Source organism: Geospiza fortis, unplaced genomic scaffold (genome assembly GCF_000277835.1).
Source record: "Geospiza fortis unplaced genomic scaffold, GeoFor_1.0 scaffold194, whole genome shotgun sequence".
NCBI classification, from domain to species: Eukaryota; Metazoa; Chordata; class Aves; order Passeriformes; family Thraupidae; genus Geospiza; species Geospiza fortis.
The window spans coordinates 4,457,423-4,483,521 of NW_005054322.1; the positions used below are offsets into that span (position 1 = coordinate 4,457,423).

Genomic DNA, 26,099 nt, shown 5'->3' on the forward strand with positions numbered 1-26,099 from the left:
AACTGACATACTACATATTTGCAATTGTATGCAAGCACAAACAACTTTATGTTCAACTTTAGTTACTGTTTGAATGTCTTCTCTCTGTTTGTGAAATCTATAAAGCCAAATTTCCTGTGATTTGTTGTTCATGCATCAAAAATTTTTCAGGATTTTTGTATCTTCTTAAGCTGGCAACTCAGATCTTAAATTGATAATCAGAGGAAAGGATTTTTTGGAGAGTTTTGGTTTTGGGGTTTTTTTTCAATGGAACAGATGAATAAGAAGAAAGTGCCGTTGACCCAAAGAAGAGGCAAGACATAGCTGCACAGCTTAGGGGGCAGGGGGGGACCAGATGATTATCATGTATTTCCTTTTGGAGACAAGCCTTTTGAAAAACAAGCCATTTCTCCTTGAGACGGAAGCAAAATTCACTCTTTTGAAGTATGTGGAGAGCTAATTCATAGCCTTACTAAAGGAAAGGACAAGGTGAACACACTCAGCAGGACACTCATTTGAGTGCAGAGGTTACACTGAAAATACATCAACAGCTTCGTTGTGCTCATCTGACGAAAGCACTTGCAGAAGGATTATTCGTAATATAAGTTTATGTCTCTACAACAGATAATGAGCCTGCAAAATGCTACCATTATTTTCCAACCAAAGTACAGCTAATAACAGACATATTTCAAATATAATTGTGAGACTAAAGCCAACCAATGGTAATGATGTACATCTGAAATAAAGGACTCTTTTCTTTCTTATTGCGTTTATTGACCCAGATGTTTCCCCCAGTTACTTATTTATAACAGGGATATTTTAATAATGAAGCAGCAAGGCAGCAACTTATTTCCAAATGCTTGGTTTTCTTTGGAAACTATACAGATTTTGAAGCAAAATGTTATTGACTCTCTTCCACTTTAGAGTCCAAGTAGAATGCAACTGTGTAAAGGGGAGCCCTTCAGAAACAGAGAGTTTTACCACAGCAAGTTGTGAACCTGATGCTCCAAATCTGCCCAGGATAACTAATCGGACCAAAAATTCTCTTACTCTTCAGTGGAAGGTAAGGATTGCTTTACAGCCTTTAAAAGAAATATTTTAAACTCTGCAGAATTGTTGTGGATTTATCAATAAAATACCAGTTTATTGAAACTGAAAGTTGTTGTCAAATTTACTAATTTGAGTCACAGTTCCCTGACTGGAAATAGATTTACTGGGTTAAATGTGGGCTTGAGTAAAAAGAGAAAAATTCACAGGAAAGCAAGGAGTCTTTCAAGGTGAAATTGCTCAGTGCAGTACCCAATGCATTTCAAGGACTAAATTAGAAAAAAACCCCATAAACATGGAACAAGCATTCATTGTATGGCGACTAAACTAGGACTGTCCTGGCAAGTGAAACAATTATATAAGAGGAGCATTACTTGTCTTCCACTGTTCTTCTTAGGGTTTGGCCCATACATACATTTTTAAGTCGTCTTGTATCGAGTTAGAATTCTAATTTTCCTGTTTTCCCGTTACAGGCATCTTGTGATAATGGTTCCAAAATCCACAGTTACCTTTTAGAATGGGATGAAGTAAGCAAGTTATTCTATTGTATTTTTAGTCTTCTATTTCTTGAAGTAGGTGTATGTGACTTTTCACATTAAGTTATGTGAAAATTAAGATTTCTGATTAGAGGCATGTGACAATAATGTAATTCCTGAAGCAATTATTAAAATACAGTTACTGCTCCGTGGTTTTTTTGGGGGTGGATATAAAATAAAAGGATCTTAATTGCATGATTCTGCCACTCTTAATAGTGGCTTTTTCACTCATAGTCCAATACCATATTCAAGAGCTGACACAGAAGAGTCATTTTCCTGTAGCAGTCTTTCTTTTTTAATAAGTGGGTGGGTCAGCTGTGGCCCTGCAATGATATTGCAGTCTCTACCTGGACAGCCATCCTGGAATGGTAGAGGTGCAGTATCTTCATGGCTTTTGTTCTTTCAGCCCCAAGGAGCTGGGAAATGGAAAGGAAGGAAAAAAGCTGCTAATTCAATAGAAAGTTTCATATGCTACTGCCTCACCATATGGAGATTCTTGAGTTATATTTAATTTCAAAAATGGATTTTATTTCATGTTTGTGTGTACTTTAGTTGATGGATGCATATGTAAAAAGATCAATAATATGATTAACTTATTACTTTTTAGGGAAAAGGAAATGGAGAGTTTTGCCAGTGTTATTACGGTCAACAGAAGCAGTACAGGATCACTAAACTATCACCAGCAATGGGGTACACCTTTAGGCTAGCAGCCAAAAATGACATGGGAATGAGGTAAATGCTATTACATACCTAAATATGGAAAGCATATGCATCCGTGTGTGTGCTACTTTAGGAAAAACATGTGGTGGCATTTAAAGAAAAAGGTCTTTTGTCCAAATGGTCTGAAAAGGAACATAAAATATATAGTATTTCAGTTGGAAGGGACCTAGAGTGATCATCTAGTGCAACTGCTTAGTTAAATCACAGTATGTGATTGGATTGTTCTTTTTGCAGATAGCCTTTTTGCTATTGGGATATTGTCCCTTCATCTGTCAGTGTCCTGTTACCCTGGGAAATAGATGGAATATGACATTACCGTATCAAGGAATTCTTTGGAAGTTCTAGCCCTTATTATCAATGCTTAGGATATGTGGTTCATGCCTTTAATTACTACTTTTCAGATGTTACAGAGCACCAAACTTTCTTTTGAATTTTTGAATTAATAACATGTGACTTCAGTGGAGAACATAAGTAAGAAATTGGAAAAAAGTGTTTTGTGAAGTTATGCCTGCATTACTGGGTGCATTAGTTCTTGAGTGGGCTTCTTGGTCATCAGGCAAAGCAGATGCATCTGTCTAACAATCACACTGCCAGAGCTCATCTCCTCTACAGCAGACTCCTGATGTCCATGCTACCTATTAGTACTTGGACCTTGAGCTCCTGTAGGGCATAAAAATGGAGCTTCTCTCACAATCAACATAAAATTGCTTTTTGTGTTTCTTTTTTAAATTCAAATATTATGGACATTGTGCTGCAGCTCTCTAAAGTGGTCTTATAGCATGAAATAGAGGATGTGTGTTGTGTGTCCTTTATCTGGCAGAAGGTGCTTGAAGGAGCGGTGCCTGCTTGGCCAGTCTTAAAGGACAGTGTAAAGAGTAGGGAGCCAGACCCAGGGTCATAATTCATGCTGGGCAGAAGGAATCTGCTACAGACCATTAAGTATGTGAAAAATCCAGATGGCTCAGGAGAGCTGAAGCATGTATTGGGAGGCTTTGGAGAGTACTCAGGGAATGCATTGCATAAGGTGCCTGTTCCTATGTCTTTTCTTAAGTACCTGCTTTGTGCTACTGTCAGAGGACACTGTAGTGGACTAGAATGACTTTTGGTGTGCTCCAATAGTCTTTATTACATTACTGCTTTCTGGATGATGTTCCTGGAATTAATTATTCTCTTGAGTTGCTCCTGGACTTTGTCTTGTTGAGATTCAGTTGGAACTGTTAAAAATAAAGACAGGAAGGGAGCTGGCAGTTAAGCAGGGTCCAGTGCTTGGGCTCTCTTCCTGTTCCGCTTTTACATCTGAGTGTAGCTGTACCCTCCAGGAATAGCTGCACATATTACAGATTCCTCCAGCGTAAGCCTGGAAGACGCAGATCGGTTAAGTACCCTTCTTAAACTAATCACACTGAATAGATTTTTAGATCAGTATTTCATAGCCTTTTGAAGATGCGCTTTATTGTCTTTGTGGTGTTATTTAATTAAGAAGTCTCTTGAAATAATATTTATTAGTGTAGAGTGCCTGTTTATCCCTTATGAAGAGTGTTGAGAACATTAGGCATCTGGAGACAGAATTTTGTCTAAATAATTTTACCAAGAAGAACAGATATTTTATCTCTAAGTTAATAATGTCTAAATTTAATTCTAACCTACATGAAATAATGGTTAAAGAAAACTGGAAAAATAAAATCTATTTTCAAAAATAGTACTGTACTTCTGAGGGAATTGTTTAATAGTCATTCGAATATGGCTATGGCTGGAACTCTTACTTTATTTCAGTGTATTTTGGAGTGGTTCAAGCAAGTTTAGAGATTAAATCTTTTTAAGATGTGGGGTTTTTTTACCTTACATTGACTTGTAAGGTGACTCCTTCAATAGTTTGTTTTGAAGAGTTAGACATACTACTTGTATCTAACCTCTCTTTATGCTTTCTTCAGGCTCCCAATAAAATATTAATTTTTTTTAGTAAATATATTGTAGGTATCACTTGATTTCCATTCCAGAAATTTTCTTGCTTGTGACTTCTTACAAGAAAATAAATTACTATTCCCACAAATTTGGAAATTTTCTCTTTTTTTTACTTTTTCCCTTCTTGCTGCACATCTCTTTGGCAGTCCTCACAGACGATATGTTTGTTTTCTGTGCTGTCAACACTCTTGATAGTATGTTGTCTGTAAGATTTTTTCCTTTCAATGTCAAAAAATACCTCAATGCAGACCAAAATGATAATGTGTGCATCACTATAATATAGGTTGAGTAAGAGAGAAAGTGAAATTGAGTTATCTTTTTACTGAGATTTTTCAGGCAAGTGGGGTTCAAAACACATGAGATATTTTACTGGTGTCTTTTTTTAAGGTATATAGAGGGTTTTATTTTCAGGGCTTCCTGATAGTCACTTAGGCAATCCTTAACTTTTAGATTAAAATTACGTCTTTTAAATTAGTTTCCTATGGTTAAAAAAACTAGACTAGCTTTAGGCTTGTGATTCTTCAGATCTGATATAAAGCAGCAAAGCCAGCTGAGAGCAGGTGGGCCTTTTTAGTCTAGCTGGATGCATGTCAGGCTATCTGTGCAAGCATGCTACCTGTTCACTGACTTTTGCATCCCCCTGTTTCACAGTAGCTCTTTATACGTAATTTGTTTGTATTTTCACCACAAGGTGATTCTAATCTAAATCAGGTAAGGATAACAGTTGTGTTAGGATATTTACTGGCATACACTACTTTTCTGCAATAGGACTTTCATTTTATCAACTCTTAAATTAGCTCACCACTGAATGAGACTATTCTATTATTTTCTGGATCTCTAGAGAAACCAGTACTTCCAAGTAAGCTCAGAACACATAAGCAAAGTTTGTTTTGAAGTCATGCCTAAATGTTTTTATGCCTTCATGTTTTCACTTTGAAAAGGAAGGACACTGTGGTGTTAGTATATTATTGCATATAGAGCTTTAGTGTTTTAGAATACTGAGTTAATATGAAAAAGCAAAACGTTTTGGTTAGCAAAACATTTTAATTATATCATACAAAGAAATCTTTCAATTAGGAACATGTTAACCTTGTTCAGATATTTTGTTACTGACAGACTTATGGGCAAGTTAAGTTGTTTGTATGTAAGAGCTTGCAATTTCCATTGTGCATATCTCCAAGCTGTGTTTAGTAAGAATTTTGGTTTTTAGATAATAATTATTATGTCTAGTTAGTTTACATACTGTCTGTTTTAAACAGTGATTTTAGTGAAGAAGTCCTGTATCATACCTCAGGCACTGCCCCAACCACACCAGCAAGTCCTTTGCTGATTAATGCTGGAGTTACTTGGTTATCCCTTCAGTGGACAAAACCCTCAGGAACACCATCAGATGAAGGAATCTCATATATATTAGAGATGGAGGATGAGAACTCAGTAAGTTTAGAATACTTATTCTCACTATGTTTGATACATTATTGTATTAGTGTAGCAATGATTATTTTTGCTAGAATATTCTACAAAGAATTGTATTTTCTGAAATTAAGCTAATGACTTGTCATTGCTGTGACCAGGCCACCTAGCTTTCTCCTTTTAATTCTGTTTAGTGTTATTGAGCCCCATTTCTGCAAAGACTTTTAAATTGGTTATAACTTTGTGAATTTGTATGTGCAAGTTAAGCCTTGTAAGAGCTAGATCAAAGCAATTGCATCATGAAGTGTTGTCTCTCTAGATGTCATTTCAGACTAATAACATTTGCTTTAAAATCAGTACTGTTCTACCCTTTGAAAGTGTTAGGTAAAATTCCCAATGGTGCTGTATATGTCTTTCTTACTGATGTTTTTTCCTCTCCTGATTGAAAAAGGGTTAATGAATTCGCACCTCTTTAAAAAAAATTGTGTTTGCACAATGAAGGCACTCTTATTATTTTGTCAGAGAAGCATAATAATTACAGTTTGAAACAGTTATTTATTTGTCTGAAGTATGTTAGATCCTCTGGTGTGCAAAGATAATGTTTCACGTAATCCTATTTAATTCTGCAGGGATATGGTTTCAAGCCAAAATATGATGGTGACGATCTTACCTACACGGTGAAGAATTTGAGGCGTAGTACAAAATATAAATTTAGGGTAAGATTTTTTTCATATGTTTGGGCACCAGACGAGTTTGAGATTGACTCAGAAGTGGGGAGGGCCTTTTTTAAGGAAAACAGAATTTGATGCCAGTTTCTTGCAATTTCAAACTCTTAAAACTGTCAGCTGAACACCTGATTATTTTTTCTGCAGAAGCAATAAGAACCTCTGCAAGGGTATAGCACAGTTGCAGGTATCTTGAAATTCCAAGTCAAAAGTACACGTGCTTTACAGCCAGAGTTTTTTATTTGGCTGGTTTGTTTCATGTACATGGGTGATATTACTTAGTGTAGCTATGGGTTCTTTGATAGTAAAGACAATGAAGGTGTTTGGGTAAGGAGCAGCCTTGATTAAAAAATTGTTAGGAAGTCATCCATATTACTGTGGTGCAGAGCCTGTTCTAATAAGCTTGAGGGCTGAACTTTAAGTTCAGGAAGAATTCTGGCCAAACTATGAGCTTTTGGGTGTGGTTAAAAAGTAGAAAGAAGCATACTGGCCCTGGGAAGATGATCAAATAGCCACCAAGGACTACAAGAACTTTGCCATGACAGGCAGTGTTGAAGTAAAGAAAGCTTAGGATCAACTAGAACTGAAATTGGCCAAAGATAACAAGAATGACATAAAATGCTTCTTCAGATATGTGAGAAGTAGAAGCACAGGGAATACGTACAGAGGCCATTCCTAAACAGGGCAAAGAGGCAAGTTACTAATAATGCCAAAAAAGCAGAAGTTCTCAGTACCTTCATTGCCTGTGCCTTACCAGCATAACTGGACCCCAGATCACAGGATAAGGTAGCTGTGACAAGGCTGGGGTTTGGTCTCTTGGAAAGGTTCAGTCCACTTCTGGATCTTAAGAGAAGTGGCTGACATTGCTGTAAGACCCCTATCTATAACATTTGAAAAGTTATGCAGGTTAAGGGATATCCCTGACATCAGGAAGGGGGCAAATGTAATACCCCTCCTCTACAAGAGGGGCCCAGAAGAGGAGCCAGGGAACTACAGGCCCATTAGTCTTACATCAGTCCCTGGCAAATAAGTGGAAATGTCTTCCTAGGAAATACTACAAACCAAACAAAGCAGGCAGTTGGGAATAGCCAACAGCAAAAGTAAATGATGGCTGACTAGGCAGATCATGTCCTACATCGAGGTCATGAGGTCATTGGTCCGAGGAGATCAGTGGATGTTCTTTACCTGAACTTCAGCAAGCATTCAGCAGTTTCCCACAGCCTTCTCCCTTGCCAAACTGGCAAGACACAAACTGGATAGGTGGTATGTGAGATGAGTAGAAAACTGGCCAACAGGCCACATTCAGAGAGTGATGATCAGTGGTTTCTAGTCAGGCTGGCAGCCTGTCTGAGTTAGGAGCTCCTAGGGATAGGAGGCCCCATGCTGTTCATTTTCACAACTGATCTTGAGGATGGGATTGAAAGCACCCTCACCAAGTTTGCTGGTGACACCACATGGAGTGGTCAGATAAACACATCAGAAGGCAAAGCTGTCTTACAGAAACACCTGGACAGGCCAGAAGAGTGAGGTAGCAAAAACAGTATGAAGTTCAACAAAGGCAAGTGCCAAGTTCTGCACCTGGGCTGGAATAACCAAGGAGCCCACTATAGTCTTGGAGCAACCTTGCTGAAAGGGACCTTCAGGCAAACTGGATCCTGGGCTGACTCAGCAGTTGCATTGCTAACAGAGATAAGAGATCTTACCTGTATTCACCTTGTATCAGATCACACCTGGAGAACTGTGTCCTGTTCTGATCCACACAATTCACAAAAGACAGGCAGAGTGGGAGTTGGTCCAAAGGAGAGTCACAAAAATTATAAAAGGGCTGGAAAACCTGCCCTATAATGAAAATTTAAAGGAATTACATATTTTCTCATTGAAGAAGGCTGAGAGAGACCTCATCACAGTTTACCAGTACTTAAAGCCTGACTACAGAGAGGAGGGAGGTTCTCCCTTCACAGGGAGCCACCTTGAGATGGCAGGGGGCAAGAGTTGCAAGGTACACTAGAAGGGGTTTCATCTTGGTATAGGAAAGAAATTTTCCACAGTGGGATCAAGTAATCACTGGAACAACCTCCCCAGAAATGTGGTGGAATCACTGGGTGTGACTGGAGAGGGTGTTAGATAATCTCATCTAGGTTCACTTTGCCCTGAGGGGTTGGACCAGATGATCTTTCAGGTCCCTTCCAGCCTGGGCTATTCTGTGTTGTGAGATACTCTTGAAATAGTTGCTTGGGTTTTGGAACAAAGCTAAAGACATGTCTGACAGTGTGAATCACAGAATCATTTAGGTTGGAAAAGACCTATAAGATCAAGTCCAACTCTTAACCCAGCACTAAACCATGTCCCTAAACAACATATCTGCACATCTTTGAAATACCTCCAGGGGTGGTGACTCAACCACTTCCTTGGTCTGCCTTGCCAATGCTTGATTGCTCTTTCTGTGAAGGAATTTTTCCTAATATTCAATTTACACTTCTTCTGGTGCAGTTTGAGGCACAGTCAAAATAATCATCTGTCTGCAAGTGAAAAATACTGATAGCTGTTGTCACACATACACCTAAAATACTAAGGAAGAATACTAAGTGAAATACTTAAGGAAGACTTGGGAACTGTTGAAGAACAGCTTCTCTTTGCAATATGAATGGCAATAGCTTAAGTGTTAATTGATTTGTTTTGAGTTTACACTAAAGCATGTAAGTACTCCTTTTCAGATGATATTTTGCACTTCTGAATATGATTTTGTTGGGATTTTTGCATAACTTAGTATTCAAATAATTTCAAATTTCATGATGTTTCTAGCACTATTATGGCTACACATGAACTAAAGAATAGCTAATTCTCTTGAAACTAGCTTTTGCAGGACATGAACATAGTCTTCCTTTGAAAGTAATACTACACATGATTTATACTCATTACTAGTAAATGTATAGTTACTTAAACATCCTAAGTTTCTCATTAAAATAAACTCTAATGTTTATACCCTATTGTTATTAGCAAAACAATAAACAGAAGTCTGTTCACGCATTCCTGGAGCATAAAGGAGAAGCAAATGTTATGTTGATCAGGTCTTTAATTTTTATTATACAGGGGAAAGACTTAATTAATAGTAATATTCCTTAAGGCTTTTGAAAGAAGCTTTATAACCATTGGAAACCTTATTATAATACGTAAATGCTAACTGCTTGTTTAACTTGATTTGTAAGGGCACAAAGACAACCAGATGATTATTAATCCTGTAAACTGTATTGGGAGACTTAATGTCTGAGAGACATGTTAGCTTGCATTTCCTCTTCTCAGTCTGCTAACATCACTGCTATCATTTAGATTCTGCTCATTTTTAAAACATATATAAAAGCTGAAAAGACCTCTTTCTTTTTTCCTTTTTTTAAATTTTTTCCTAGGTGGTTTAGCTTTTTACTAAACTAAACTACAAAGTAAAGAGTAGCAAGAATTTGTTTTCCTACAATCACAGAAAAGTCTAGGTTGGAAGGGACTCTTAGTGATCATCTGAGTCAAATTTGTGTAGAAAGCCAGGCCTTATCTTAGGCAGTTCAACCCTGTCCCAGCCCTATTGAGCTGAGATTTCAGTACTCCAGCAAGGATGATTCAACCACTTCTTTGGACTGTCTGTTCTAATGGTAATTAATTTCTTTTCTTATATCCAGCTAGAATTTCCTCTAACACACTGCTGGCTCTTGTCCTGTCATTACAGATCCTTTGGAAAGCAATGTCTTCATCTCTTCTGTAAATGTCTCTTAGATGTTGGAAGGCTGTGATTAGATCCTTCCCAATGAAACTTCTTTTTACTCAGGCAGAATAAAGCAAAGCTTTTTTCCAATGTCAGGTTCTCTAATCCCCTGATCATCATGCTGGCCCTCTTCTGAACTCTTTCCAGTTTCTAGTGTCTCTTGAACTGGGAGGACCAAAACTGGACACAGTATTCCAAGCATGGTTTTAAAAGTGCTGAGTAAAATGACATAATTAAATCCTTTGTTCTGCTGGGTAAATTCTTGCTGATGCAGCCCATGAAGCAATTTGGTTTTGCTACTGCCAGTATGCTTTACTGATTAATTTGGCTTGCTCCTACTCAAATGCCAATGTCCTTCTCAGCAGAGCTGAAAAAAGAAGAACTGGGTAGAGTCAGACCCTAGACTGTACTGGTGCTGGGATTATTCTATCCCAGGTGCAAGACTGTATCTTTGTCCAAAGCTCATCCAGTTCTTGTTCATGCAATATTTCAGCCTATCAAAGTCTGTATGATGGCTCTTCCCTCCAGCATGTGTTTGTATTCTCCTAGTTTGGTGCTATATGCAAATCTGAGAGCATCACTCACTCCTGTCATCCAGATCGCTTCTAAAGATAATGAATAGAATCTGACATTGGATTGGCTGCTGAGGAAATCCACTCACGAGCAGCTGCTAATTTTTCTCCAAACCATTAGCCAACTCTCTTTCAGCCTGGCATTCTGTCAGGTTTTCTACAGCCATCTTGTGGTCCATCTGTTCTATCTTAACCAGCTTGTCTACATAGATGTTGTGGAGATCAAACTAAAATTAGGCTAGATGATGTCCCCAGCTCTCCCCCATTTGTTAAGCAAGTTGTTTCATCATGGAGGCACTCAGGTTGGTTAAACACAATTTACCTTTGACAAATACAATTCCTTGTCCTTCATATGACTTTCATGACAACCTTTGCCATAATGATCCTTGGGACTGAAGAGTTTAAAAAATCCCTTTGCTGTTGTTAATACAACTTACCCATATAAATACTTTCTCTATCTCAGTATTTTTGTAAAAGAAGGTGCTATACTAGCATGGGAGGAATTTTTTTAAGGATTTGGTTTTCTCTGGCAATTTGCATGCATTTATATTTTCAGTATAGTGATTGTTTAACTGTAGGACTAAGGAAAATGTAAAATGAATGTATATAGTAACTTTAGTTTTTTTGTTAATTTATTATGTGTCTGTCTATATATACAATATAAGTTCATTTGTCCTTACCATAAACAGTGAATAGCATGCCGCTATCCAATATGTTTATAGTATTTCATATATATTTGCAGGTCACTGCTTATAACTCAGAAGGGAAAAGCAGTCCAAGTGAGACAGTGGAGTACATTACTTGTCCAGACAAACCTGGAGTACCTTCAAAACCCACAGTGAAAGGAAAAATTCATGCACAGAGTTTTAAAATAATCTGGGGTAAGAATGTTTTCCAGCTCTAATTAGAGTATTTCTTCTGTATTTTTAATATAGATTATATATATAAAATATTTTTTATACAGAAGGTCAGGTTTTACTTTAATAACACTTCAGTCAACTGAGCCATTATGATCCATTTATATTGAAAAATACTGTCTCAAAATACTTAGTGTGGCAGTACAGCTAATTATATGGGAAGAATAATATGCTAATTGTGATAGGGACTGTTATTGCAGAGGACTACAACACTTCAAAAAGTGTGGTTAATTGGTGTACTAAGAAGTTCTGTTTCTCTGGCACAAAAAGTAGGTGTGTGACATTCTGGATTCTTATTGAAAGACGAGATTGAAGTTCAGCCTGTATCTTCAAACTGTTTGGTTTTGAGAGATAAGTTTGTATTTGCTAAGGATGTTGAGAAACTTTTCCTTAAGCTCAGGAATTTTTAGCCTTATGCTGTAAAATAGGAGAAGGTTAAACTGTGCCATGCAGTACTTTAGCAGAAAATCAAACAGTAAAATGCTACATTTATTATCACTACTTACCTATTTCCATTTAATAATGCTTTTAATTCTTTAGCATCAGTAATAAGAAATTTACTTGTAGAGTACAAATAGTACTCAGCAGGTCCAGCCTTGTATCTTCCCAGAGTGTTTTGCTACATCAGGACCTGATACTTGATCTTTAATGTACAATGCATAATGTATGAAGTTATTAAAAATACCTGATTTGTATATCAAAAGCTATGTAAAATACCAATTTATATATAAAACTGTTAATTGTCTTTATTTGGAACAGTGATGCTCTTTCTATGTGGTAATTATTGTGACAGTTTTATTTTCCATTTGGAATAATTTCCTTCCAACCAAAAAAGTGCTATCTACCATCTAAGTCTCATTTTATTTAGCTGACATTTTATGATACATAACCCCTGCCTAAAAGCCAGCATAATTTCATCCAGCACAAGCATGATGTGATGTTTAGGCAGGAGTACCCTTCTGTGTTGAAGTATAATGCTGTCTTTATATTTGTTCAAAATGTTGTTTCACATTACTTTAATTTTGCTGCTTTCTAAGTCATCTTTGAGAAACAGTATTAGGATAATATGTCCAAGAAAGGTCTGTAGATTTGTATCTTGTGCATGAATACTGAACCAGGGAGGATAGTGCACTCAACTTCTAGTGATATATTAGAAGTTAAGAGATAAGTCTTCAGTGTAGAGCTCTTGACTATTCTATTCTGTCCCAAAATATTTAGGTTTTTGAAATGCTGTCCTTAAATAATTTCAAAATATTTTTACATACAAATCCATATGATAATTTTCCTGTCTGCAGTCCAAATTACAGGACCATTAGAGGCTGTGTCCCTGAATCCATGCTCAGGCACTTGAGACTGAAATGTTTGTTGTGGCATCTCCCAGGGGCAATTCCCTTGTCCCTTCTCCTGTGTAGAGTGTTCAGAAGGGCTGAGAGCTGGCTTTCATACAATAGGACTTGGAGTGATTTGCTGCTGCCCTGGACTAGTACACTCTCTGTCTAAATAAGCACCCATCTCCAGCTGTCTGTTGATTTTGCCATTGGGAAATCCTCCCCAAAAGCAATAGAGCCATTTAACTTACCTCACTTAGTTGGAATATTGCTGTTTTTTACAGATCCACCAAAAGACAATGGGGGAGCAGCAATACATACATATGTTGTGGAAATGTCTGAAGGCTTAAGTGGTAAGTATTAGGATCATACATTGGCATTCACTTGTGTGGGGTTTTTTTCCTGTCTCTGTGTGCATGTGGGAAGAATAAAATGTGTATTGTGACTGGAAAAGTTATTGCAGGGACTGACATCAAAAAGAAAATAGAGGCACATTGATGCTTGTACACAAGAAGTTCTTTTTCTCTGATTTAGAAGAGAGATGCCACAAAATTCTGTGACGCAAGAGATGTTTTTTGTTTAGCTTACTAATTATGTCTATTCAGTTTTGGAAATGAAATTACACACTTGAGACATTTTAGGGCAAGAAGACAGGGACATGTAGCTTTGTTGTCTGCATGGCTGATGAAAGAAAAGCTTGTACTCCATTTATCACTATTAAAAGAGAACAATGACGCAGCTGGGGTAACTTTCTGCTATTTGCTTTTCTGTTCTTTCACACAGAAAGGAAACTGACAGAATTTCTAAACTGGACATAAACCTATCTTGCTGAATTATTTAAAAATCTAGTTAAGTAGCCTTATTGAGTTCAGAAACACAGTTACACCAAAAATGAAAGTTTAAACTTCTTCAGTGCTGTGTCAGATTAAGACAGAGCACTGGTCCCAGATATGATGGGAGCCCTCTCAGGCTGTTAGTCTGTTGCTTTCCTCTCTCTGTTACATGTCCACATTAAGCCACTTTTGGAGTGATGCACCCAAGCCTTTCATGCAAATTTAGTGAGCTGTGCATTACGTTTCATTCCCAGCCTTCTAAATTCTGTGGTGCATTGAGTTGTTGGAGATTTAATTAAAAGTCCCCAGGTTCCCTGCTTAATATCTTAAAAAGACAGAATGCTCAAGAGTTTCTGATTTAAGAGTAGCAAATAATGGAATCAGAATTTCACATGGTTCTGGGCCATTCAGGAACACAGGAACAAACTTTACCAATTGTAAACTGTAGTTATAGCCTGCAAAATGATAATGTAATTTGAAGCTTGTTTTCCATGAAAAATTTTACTTTTGTATCTTTCCTGTTTATTTGGTTATGATGTTGAATGTGCTTGCTGACCCAGTAAGTTCTTTTCTAGTTAAGGTAAATCCCAAATAAGGAAGCTAGTTCACTTCAGCAGATCTACACCTAGGAAACGATCTTTATGCCATTATAGAATCTTCCAGGAAATTCAAAGCAGTCTCCATTTCTATTTTTTTTAAATAAACATCAGGCACACACTTATTTTAGTGGAATTAGGATACCTGCTGTGGCTGGTACTGAAGTGTGGCAAATTCCACTTTGGCTGATTGCACACTTATTCCTAACCTTTCAGGAAACAAGTGGGATACAATATACAGCGGAGCCGCTAGGGAACATGTGTGTGACCGACTAAATCCGGGCTCTTCCTACCGGTTACGTGTATATTGCATTGGGGAAGGAGGACAAAGCACGGTAATATCAGCTAACATTTTTATTAAATAAAATTTCTCTCTGTAAGAAAATCTGGCACAGTAGATATTTAAGCAAATATGGTGCAGAAGTGCCTAACAAAATAGCCATAATTAGAACATCAGAGAAGTTCCAGTATTGCTGCACAGTGGTTCGAGTTTCTGCTTGTTTGTTAAAGAAAAATATCTGAATATTCTTTCCTGATATATTTTGTTTGACATGATAGTCTTATTTACAGAAACAGATACTTTTCCTATGTGATACATTTATACAATGTCATTTATTAAGGCCTAACCCAATACAGCAGTTGAAGAAGGGTACTTGAAAAGGCTCCCTATGGAATTGGTCACAGCACCAAGCATAACAGAGTTCACAAAGCATTCGGACAATGGTTGCTCACATAGTGTGATTCTTCGGGCTGTCCTGGGGCCAGGAGCTGGACTTTGATGATCCTTGTAGATCCCTTCCAGCTTGGAAGATTCTGTGATTCTATGAACTTAATGTATTTCCTGTAGTCAGTGGAGTACCTTGTCCGAGTAGCCAAGTTACCCCAGCAGGCAGGGGAAGTCTTCACTCAAGCTTTACAGGGTTATGCTTCCCTTGCTCTCTCAAGCACAAATAAAATGTTTAGATTGCCCTGCTTTTCAGTATTCCCACACAATTTGCTGTGCCATACTATTCTCCTTTACACACACACATTACACACACACACACACATATGCACTGTCAATTCTGTGGTGTACTTCAACTACCAATGCCAAAATGTCTTGATGTATTTCCTCTGCCTTCTCAGCTACAAGTGTAACAAAGCTAGCCCTGGCTCTCTGCAGACTTCCAGCAGAGCTTTACTGTCAAGCTGCTCTCACAAAAACCTTAAAGTCTTCCATTCTTGGTGTGTGTGATTTCTACGCAGCCCTGCCTTGCCACATGAAATGTATGTGCTCTTCCTCCACATAGAAGTCTCCTGCAAAGATAACCTTGACTACAGCCACTTTGCCTTAAGAATAAATCTGGACTCCTTCAATGCTGGCTTGGCTGCAGTGCTTTCCCAGTCATCAGTCCACAAATCTTTAGAGACTTTTCTTCTGCCTTTTGTTCTGTACTTCCCTACAGCCCAACCCCATGATTTTAGAATTAACCTTGGGTACCAAAGAGAAAATAACTTCCAGAAAGTCCTTATACTCAGAAACCAACAGAAGAACTGTGAAGAAAGATGTAGTTAACTGTTCTGCAGCTTCTCATTAACATATGCAAAACTTGCTGCCTTTTAAGTAGCAGCAGTTGTTCAATGCAACAGTATATTCAAAGGAACTGAAAAGCAGCAGATCATCCAGTCCACTCTTTCTTGAACATACGTAGAAACCAGCTGTGAAATGAGACTCTGAGATTCATTTCTTCTGTAAACTTGAAGTCTTTCCAACTTCCTATTTGTTCTGTATCAAGCTGAAGCTAATAACCCCTCATTGTCTCTGCTGACTTCTGTCTGCATCCAGAACAATGTATTTGTTCATTGAACAGTCAATGCCATCTGCTGCATGTGTTATGTTCTTAGGTAATTTTTCCCCAAACTTCAAATCAGAGGTGGAAACTTGTTGCTCATTAGATATTGCTAAGCAATGAAAAAGTTGCAATCTCTTTTTTTTAATCTCTTCTGATTGACACTTATGCCCACTTTTGCTTTCTGAGAGGTTTTTCCGTGGAAAGCACACAACACTTAGAGTAAGGGTTTAGAACTCAAACTGCAGTCTGATGCAAAATAGATTGAGTTTACATTGAATAAGTCATATTTCAAGCATCTGCACTAGGTTTGTACTGATAATTAACTATTGTTTTTAATTCTACTCCTTGCATCTATACCTAAATACAAAATCAAATTTTGCATATTGTGTAATTATTTTGGCATGATTTATATTATGAGAAATACATACCAGATCACTTCAATATCTTCACATATTTGAAGATGTCATTAAAAAAGGGGACGATCTTGTTTCTGACTGAGGTGTTTGCCTTTTCGTATGGCATAGCTGATAGTTCTTGGTTTGGCCTGGATAACTTCATTAATCTATCTTTCTTTTTTAGGTAACTGATTCCTTACTGGTGCAGACACCAGCAGTGGTTCCTGGTCCATGCCAGCCTCCAAGGCTACAGGGTAGACCAAGAGCAAGAGAAATTCAGCTGCGTTGGGGTAATTTTATTACAAGTGTAAGAGATTGTAAGGAATCCAAATGTGTCCCAATGTGTTAAAATTAAATGAGCTTTTCCTTCTTTCTTATTTCTAGGACCGCCTCAGGTAGATGGTGGTTCACCCATTACCTGTTATGGTCTGGAAATGTTTCAGGCAGAAAGCGATGAACACAGAGAGGTTTACCAGGGTTCTGATGTTGAATGCACAGTGGGCAGCCTTCTTCCAGGGAGGATGTACAGCTTCAGACTGAGAGCAGCTAACAAGGCTGGGGTAAGGAGGCAGTCTGAAATGAAATTCATTACTGAGACTGCAATCACTATTAAGGATTTATTATTTCAAATGAAGCATTTTACAGCAATTTTAAAATTAGGATTTCCAAATGTGGAGTCATTTGGGTCACACAGCTTATTATGGTGTGGAAACAGACAGTTAAACATCAGTTTATAATGAAGGGGATTTTTAGATGAAGGGAAGAGAAAATAGCTAATTATGTCTTTTATCTGAACAATAATATTAGGAAATCATTAGGAAATGCTAAGTACTTTATTAAAGCACTGTTACAACTTCACTATTCTCAGGTGAAGTAAGGTAGCAAATTATATTTTTTTGTACAGCTTTGTAAATTGATTGACCTTTATTTTTACAGCTGTTGATGTTCAGAACATAATAATTAGTGTTTCCTGACTCTCCATTTTTATATTTAGTTTAACTTCTGAGTACATGTTCTATCAGATACAAGACTCTTTTCCCTTTTTGGAGTATTAAATGTGTTTAAATCAATTGTTGCTGTAGAACAAGCTTTTTAGTTATGTACACAATGTCCTGATTTGTTCAATAACATACACTTCATTGAAAACTGTCAGGGTGCATTGGCACTTTGTGGAGAGGTCTGCAGCTTAAGCCTTTAAAGCACTATCCTAACTTTTATCTTCCCTCCACCCTGAAAAGAATGGTCCATTGTTCAGCAGTTTTTGAATCCTTTATTTCTTTTACATAGGTATAAATAGGCAGTACCAATTGGTTTATATTCCAGCGCAGCCATCATGTAACTTCAGAATAAGACTTTGGATAGTACTTCCCTCGTTTTCCCAGGAGACCTTTGAAGTGTCAAATTTATTCACGTTGCATTTCCTGGAGTGAAGAAAAATTTATAGCTGTTCTGGACAATAGTCAGATACTGAAATAAATCCTGAATCGAGAGTCCACAGAAATTTCTTTTATAAAGAAGTAATACAATGTTTCAGATTGCAGTTACATGTCCCTACTGTGGTAAACTGTTCTTTTTATAGTAGTCATTTCATTTTTACAATGTAGTTGTATCAACTCCCTTTTTAACAGTTTGGACCTTACTCAGAAAAATGTGAAATAACTACAGCACCTGGACCCCCAGATCAGTGCAAGCCCCCTCAAGTGGCATGCAGATCTGCTGCCTGTGCTCAGGTGTCATGGGAGGTAAGAATGCCATGCTAACACCTGTCTTAACATAATGGTCTTCTGCATTTTTGAGTTCAGCTTCAAAAGTCTAATACTGCATTTTAATCACTTTATTTGTAAGCAAACTTACCTGATTATCCAATAGGTAAAACTTCAGTCATTCATCATGCCATTAGAAGGCAGCAGTAAGTTGGCAGGCTGCCGGTACTGGATTTTACTGTGTTCTTTTGTTTAAAAGTTTTGCCACAGCTGCTGCTCTGCATTTCTGAGTGATGCAGTCTCTCTTAAAAGTTTTCTTTAACATAGTTATAGTTCCTCAGAGACAATGTATCCACATAATACAATAGATTATTGTGCGCTTCTTGGTTTTATAATCTGATTTAATTTTGTATAATTACATCAGTAATAATGTAGCAAAAGCCTCACAGACTTCCTATAAACCCATAGTATTTAGATATCTGATTAAAAAACTGCAATAGATAAAAATTAGGCTTGTAAGAAGAAAGATTCTACCTGGGAATACTCTTTAAACACAGCTTTTTAGTGGCTTAGAGATGGGGTGAAGTATCTGAGTTACAGAACTGTACAGAAAAAAAAATTAAACTGTTTCACCTGGAAAGGAGTGTTCATGCTTCCTACTGGAGGAATGTCAGAGGAGCACTCCTTAAATATCTGCAAGGCAAAGCCTTTTTTAAAAAATACCATAAAACTTTCAGGTAGAGTTAATTTGAGTGATATTAGATGTCTGTTTTATAGTCACACAGTAATTGTCAGTGTCCATCTCCTTTTGGGGATCCCAAGACTGGACATGGTATTGGAGATGCAACCTCAGAAGTGCTGAGTAGGGGGGAATCATAAGTCCTTTTACCCTTCTGCTGCTCATTGGTAATACAACCAATATGTAGTTAACCTTCATCAGACATACAGTGCTGATTCTTATTCAACTTTCTCTCCAAGACACACAGGGGTTTTTTTGGTAAAGGTTATTTCTCAGCCTGTACTTTTTTTGTAGCAGTCCAGGACTTTGTGTTTGCAATTGTCTTAGTTGAACTTCCTGAAGTTAGTATCAGATTCTGCCTGTTATTTGTATTGTACTAAATTAAAAATCAGCAAAGAAATGGGAATGTAAGGCTCCTCTGGAACAAAAACAAAATATAGATGTGGTGAGTTTTTTTGATTTTTTTTCTCTTATGTCAGTATATTTAGCTTCTAATTATTGCTATCCATTTTAAAGGTGCCAGTGAGTAATGGAGCTGATGTCACGGAGTATCGACTGGAGTGGGGCGGTGTGGAAGGATGCATGCAAATCTCCTATTGTGGGCCTGGGCTCAGCTGTGAAGTGAAAGGACTTTTGCCTGCCACTATATACTACTGCAGGGTTCAGGTAAAGATGTAAAACTGTTGTTAATTAAATCTGGAAACAGGAATTGACTCTGCCATATAAATATGGTCTGCTTTGGAATTGCAGGCAGTGAATATTGCAGGTGCAGGCCCTTTCAGTGAAGTAGTGGCATGTATGACTCCAGCCTCTGTACCTGCAGTTGTGACCTGTCTTCGTGGACTAAGTGAAGATGAAGTTGAAAGTCCACACTATTCTCCTTCCACATGCCTTGCTATAAGCTGGGAAGAACCTTGTGACCATGGATCTGAAATCCTTGGCTACAGCATAGACTTTGGAGATAAGCAGCCAATAACTGTTGGGAAGGATCTGACCTATTTTATAGATGGCTTACAGCCAGATACTACCTACAGGTATGTGATGCACAGCTACTTGACAGCTTACTCTTTCTTCCACAAGAGCAGATGCTTTGTTTCCTTGGTTTATTTTATTGTCTTCGTTATTACTCTCAGAGACACATTAGTGCATAGCCATGGAGCAAAAAGAAGTTTTGTAATGATGATCATCATAAATAGACTATTTTTATTTTCTTCCAAAAAATAATTTATGTTAGTTTATTGCAGTATTGTTGTATCTCTCTGGTTAATGTGTCAATTTAACTGAATTTGCATCACATATTCAGATTCATAACTGATCTTGGACTGGTTGCTTCTTTGTTTGAAAAGGTAAAATCCATCCAAGGAAGGACTATGCCCAGTCTGATCTAATGACAGCTCATGGCAACTTGCAGTGCCTTATCTCAGAAAAAGTGGAAGTCAGCATGAACAGTATCAGTTTGAAAAATCAGCCAGCTATGCATCTCTTTTGAAGAATCATCAAGGGATGATTGCTGAAATCATCCCTTACGTTCAGTCCAAGGGTTACTGAAAAATATAAATGCAAAAATCAGTAGTTTTGCCTGAAGGCACTACATCCCTGTTACAAAAACATGTCCTCAGTGTAAAAGGAGAATGGCAGTCCCACTGAAGTCAGACTTTTAACACACTCTGATTTCAGTATAATTAGGATATCATGTGGCTGTGCAGTTTTCTGAATCCTTAATTACTGTTTTATGGCTTTATGTGAAAATACAGTGTTTCAGTGTGCCTTATAATTATTTAACAATAATGCTGGCAATCTGAAGAGCTGTTGCTCTGTGTGTCAGTAGACTGAAAAAAAGAGTCATTCCCATTGCAGAGATAGGTTGATACTTCTGCCCACGTAAGTCTTTTTAAATAGAAAACACTGTCAACTCCTTGTGCAAATGAAAAATTGCATGTATTAACCTTAGTTCTGGGCTGTAATAAATTAGCATAATGTTAAGAATTACTGCAGTGAAGGAGAAATATTTGTTCTTTAGCCTGCATACACATTTGTGTTTCCACATTTTGCAGTTGTGTGGTTGACTGTTTCAGAATTTAATTAGTGTGATTACTTTTTTCCAGTTACCTAGATACTATTTTGGACAAGCAAATGTTAAGTCTGCAAAATTAAATTAGACACACTTTGCTCCCTGTGGCTACCTGTGAAATACGTAAAGAGCCTCTGTTTTCTGCTTTTTCCTTTTCAGAAATAAATTTCTTAGCTAAGTCTTTTAATTCTTACTTACAAATCTAATGTACATTGTCTTCCTTGGAGTATCAAAGAAGAAAAAAAACCAAAACCCTACCTTATCCCTGAGTATCAAGTTCTACAGCTTCCTCAGCTTTGTGTCCTTTGGCAACTTCTGGTTTCCCCCTCTCACTTTGCAGGCAGACCCAAGGGAGCTTGTGTTTGCAAGTGCCCAGAGATCTGTTACTGGTGGAAACAGCAAGAGAAGTGGCTGGGTACCATCACTTTATTTTCACACAAATAGGATCTGTTCAGAAAAGTCCATAAAAATGTCTGTTATTCATCCTTGAACTCACCTGATAAAACAGTCACAGATATGGTATCCCCTCTTTGGGGTGGGTTTTGTTACCTTACCTCATCACTCCAGTGTGGCTATCAAAATTTTGGTTCAAGGCCTGCACAGTCAGAAAGATGGACCACTCTTGAAGTAACTCACAGACCTTTTACATCTTTTCACTAATGTGAATTTACTTTGAGTATTTTTATTTCTAATCAAGCCAGCTCCTTAAAATGTACAGAAAGTGACGCACCTGCATATTCTTGACAGTCTATCAAAGCATAATATTTATAAAAGTCTTTATTGTAGATAGTACCATTATTCTGTATTTAATGACAGTTATTTTTAGAATCTAATTTCAAGTTAATTTATTCTCTCTTTTTCCAAATGCTAGGGTACGAATTCAAGCCCTAAATAGTCTTGGAGCGGGTCCTTTCAGCCACACCATAAAACTGAAAACAAAGCCTCTCCCCCCGGATCCACCTCGCCTGGAATGTGCTGCATACAGTTCTCAGACTCTCAAGCTGAAGTGGGGAGAGGGAACTGCAAAATCATTAACTGACTCCATCCAGTATCACCTTCAAATGGAGGATAAGAATGGAAGGTTGGTTTTGGCATTGCTTTAATCTGCCCAGTGTCGCTGTGGTCTGATGCTTGGGAGATGGCCACAAAGGGCAAAATTCCTTTATGCTTTGGTGAATTTACAGCAGATGTAGGAGGTCATCTCTTCTGGCAAGGCAAGAAGGGCCCTAGTGGTCTGTGCTGAGAAGTACAAGACAAAAAACTTCATTGTTTTTTACTTACAGCTCAACATGAAGAGTTTAATGCTGTGTTTCACACCAGCACGCTTTTCTCCCTCACTTTTGGTTAAATATTTTGTCAAAGTAACAAGTCCAATCAGTGTTGTGAATTTTATATACTTAATATCGGAAGGGATGAATGCTTTACTCTCTGTTGCCTTATATGCCATTGTTTTAGTGGAAATTAATCCAATTTATTTTGAGGGATTCCTTGTCTTGTGTTAAGTAGAATAGAATAGCTGAGGTGGTACAGCAAGAACCCTTGCCCAAATGGTAAAATAAGCAGTACTGCTACAAAGTGTTCCGTGTCTGATGAGCAGCTTTAGCTTGACAAAACGATAAAAGAGATCCACTATGTGAAATTGCTGTGCTGTAAGGAGGAAAATAAATTAGACTGTTTAAGTGGAAGGAAATTCATTGCCATTCCTAAAGACTAGATCATGTGCAGGTACCATCTATTTTAATTTTAAAAGACAAGAAAAAGCTAGATGACAACCCCTGCAGGAAGAGAGAAATTTGTGCTGTGTCCTGGGGACACCAAGACTGAAAATCAAACAAGAGTTGCCATGATCAGTTTGTGCAAGAATTGCCACATCAAGGACAGTGGCCAGTGTACAAAACTCCCAGAAACAGATTTGGTGTGCACTACAAATGTGACTCTGCCCTCTGGTGCAGGTCTGCATGAGACCATCTCCAGCAATGATGAACAAAAGCAATTGGATCCATGACACATTTTTTAGGTGTAGTAAGGGAGAGTTGCAAAGGGACAAAAAGCTAAAATCTAGTTATCTAATTTTGAACAGCTAAAGATGTTGGAGGAGTAGATGGCCAAGCAAAAAAAGAAAAAAAATGCAGTTCATTGAGAGACACAACTGCTGTCTTTTCTTATTGTTTCAAAATAGGATCTTAAAATAGTTTCTTAAAATGCTTAGGAACATTTTTGGTAAGAGAGAATCTGTAGTGTTCTTTGTGCAAGGGATTTTTATTTCAAAGATGTGAGAAGTAAAAACTTGCCCCTGGAAAATGAGCTTATTGTTTTATAGCAGCCACAACACTGTTTAACTGTGAAATAAGTGTTTCTGGGCTTTTCATTAGATTCTGGGAAATTATGGGAACACATTTCAAGACTACTGCTTCGGAAGTCCTTGTCTGTGTTCAAAATAAGCTGCTCGTTCCATTTTCAGGTTTGTATCCTTATACAGAGGACCATGTCATACATACAAAGTTCAAAGACTCAGTGAGTCAACATCATACAAATTTTGTATTCAGGCATGTAATGAAGCTGGTGAAGGTCCCCTTTCTCAAGAATATATTTTCACTACTCCCAAATCTGTTCCAGCTGCCTTGAAAGGTAAGAGTGCTTCTTTTTTCATTTGAGGGGTGGGGGGATAGCAGGTTGATTTTGGTATTATGTTGTATTTGGGATATTGAGGATATTAAGCCCTTTTCAGGTGCAGGTGGGGATAGTGGGAGAAGGCTCCTTTCGTTAGTTGCCTAAAATATTCACTCCAAAAATGGAAAACTTGGGGTTTATGCATTCTTTGACCTAAGAAGTTTGTACTTAGTTCTCCTGCTTACCAGGAGAGTGGCAAGTTAAGGTGAAAATGCTTTCTAGCATGTTTAGTATAATTTTAAGCATTGTTTGAGTTTTTTTCTGGTCTGTGATGCAGACTTATAGTTACTAAATTTTATTTGGTATTTATTTCTCTTGGGTGATACCTAAACTAAGAAGAGAGGCCTATATGAATTATTAGTTGCTGCTCCAGAAAACCCTGGAGGAAGAATAGATTTTAATCTGAATCTTTTGTTTCTCTGAGATAAAATAGGAGGTAGAATATATAATTTTAAAGGTCATTAGAATAAGACAGTATGTGATGGGGAAAGCAGAGCTAGCTGTCACTTCTATGCTTCCTTCCTTCCTTCAGCACCAAGGATAGAGAGAATAAACGATCACACTTGTGAAATCACATGGGAGGTTCTGCAGCCCATGAAGGGTGATCCAGTTATCTACTGTCTTCAGGTCATGGTGGGAAAAGACTCAGAATTCAAACAGGTATGATGTGTTTAAGTTATTGTAGTTTTCTTTGATTATTGTTTGTGATAACTAGTTTAGTAAAACTAGTTGCGATCAGATTTAGTAAAGCTTATGGTGTTCCAGCATGGTTTTAGTCACTGTGTTAACTTTTTGTTACTAAATAATATAAGGTAATATCTCCTAAACCCATCTCCTTCATTTCAGAAGGAGATTCTGCACTAAATTACAGCCTCTCTGGGTTACACTGATGTTCACTAAATACAGCTTGACACATCAAGTGGTGAGGAAGCCATCCACTAATGGAACAACTGACAAAAAGAAATCTTTTACCTCATGGTACAGAATTGAGACTGGGGAGAAAAGGGGCAAAGGGTTCTCTTTACACTAAGAGCAGAGAAGCAGTTTGAAATGCCAAGGTACAAATTATCCTGCATTCACTGCTAATTTTGCTTCCCAGTTTGGTTTTTTTGCTTCACAGTTTATAAACTGCCTGATATTTGACATGAAATTAGGCTTGAAAACTGTTTCATATTATTAAGCTAAGGAACTTTCCTTCCAGGACAGAAACAGTTAATTCTAGAATACTGTCATTTTATTATAGTTCAGTATTAAATAAGTTTCACCTGTGCTTTGGTAGATTATAGGCCTTAATATTTTCCTAACTTTTAGTGTAGCACCGTGTTTGTTATGGCCATTTGTTAAATTTTTCAGTAAAAGATGAACCATAAACTGAGATGTCTTGCCATGTGGATAGTCTTTTTTGTAACTTCCACATTGTAAATGCAACATTAGGTACCTAGGGTGAGGCCTGTGTTGCTTTTAGACGCCAAGTCAAATCACACTTTGATTATCAGTGTGTGTTGCCAAATGGCCTGGGCAAGATAATAAAATTGGCTCTTTGAATATGGCAGTAACAAAGTAGGCTGAGGTGTGTGATTGTTTTTGCCTCTGCAGAGCAGTCTATCATAGTAAATTAGAATAAAATGAAAAGACTAATTTGCAGAAACTAAAATTGGAAAATCAAGAAGTAAACAGTATGAAAACAGCCTTTAAGACACTTAGACATTATGGTGGCAATTTTATTTGACATGGACAAAAAATAAACTGCCTGGAAGTCTGCTCTAAGCTGTTCCCTGCTATTTCACTGCCAAAACTTCACTCTCCTCTCCTGCTTCTTCCTGATCTGTCATCCAAATTCCTCGTGTCATTGCTCCCTCCATGCTACAGACAAAATAAGTTAATAATGTGCTGTTTGAGCTGTATACATCAGTCAAAGATCTTAAAGGGGTTAGGAAGCAACCATATAAATACCCCAGGGAAACACACTGGAGGGGAAGGTGACTCTGGGCAAGGCACTGGGGACAAGCAGCTGAGAATGGTAACCCATGCTAGGTGGCAGAGCTGGAGCTGGAGTAGGGTGTGTGTCAGTGGCCTGTTTGCTCACTTCCAAATGCATGATCCAAATTAGAAGAATTTTGAGGAAGCTGCACTTCCGATGGCCTGCCCTGCCTCAGAGAGAGAAGTCTCTAGGTTGTAGATTCCAATAAAGCTCAGCTTGTCAGAGAACTCTGTGCCTCAGGCACAGCAAGAGCTCTTCAAACAGCAGAATCAGAAGGGATTTCCTGTTTCTTTACATTTCTAGTGTGCATTTTCAGGATACTGTCTAACAGT

General features: G+C 37.7%; 1 protein-coding gene across 1 annotated transcript in view; it reads left to right on the forward strand.

The window, feature by feature from the left end:
* The window catches only part of FNDC3A (fibronectin type III domain containing 3A), a 94,153-nt gene that overhangs the window by 64,729 nt on the left and 3,325 nt on the right, over positions 1–26,099 (forward strand). Inside the window, exons 9-24 of the mRNA XM_005420775.3 lie at positions 904–1,042; positions 1,500–1,553; positions 2,170–2,294; positions 5,504–5,678; positions 6,284–6,370; positions 11,445–11,583; positions 13,232–13,300; positions 14,593–14,711; positions 16,788–16,893; positions 16,988–17,163; positions 18,232–18,345; positions 19,562–19,711; positions 19,796–20,079; positions 21,988–22,197; positions 23,578–23,744; positions 24,319–24,446. Coding sequence (XP_005420832.1) covers positions 904–1,042; positions 1,500–1,553; positions 2,170–2,294; positions 5,504–5,678; positions 6,284–6,370; positions 11,445–11,583; positions 13,232–13,300; positions 14,593–14,711; positions 16,788–16,893; positions 16,988–17,163; positions 18,232–18,345; positions 19,562–19,711; positions 19,796–20,079; positions 21,988–22,197; positions 23,578–23,744; positions 24,319–24,446 — 2,242 coding nt within the window. The remainder of the gene's footprint in view (positions 1–903; positions 1,043–1,499; positions 1,554–2,169; positions 2,295–5,503; positions 5,679–6,283; positions 6,371–11,444; positions 11,584–13,231; positions 13,301–14,592; positions 14,712–16,787; positions 16,894–16,987; positions 17,164–18,231; positions 18,346–19,561; positions 19,712–19,795; positions 20,080–21,987; positions 22,198–23,577; positions 23,745–24,318; positions 24,447–26,099) is intronic.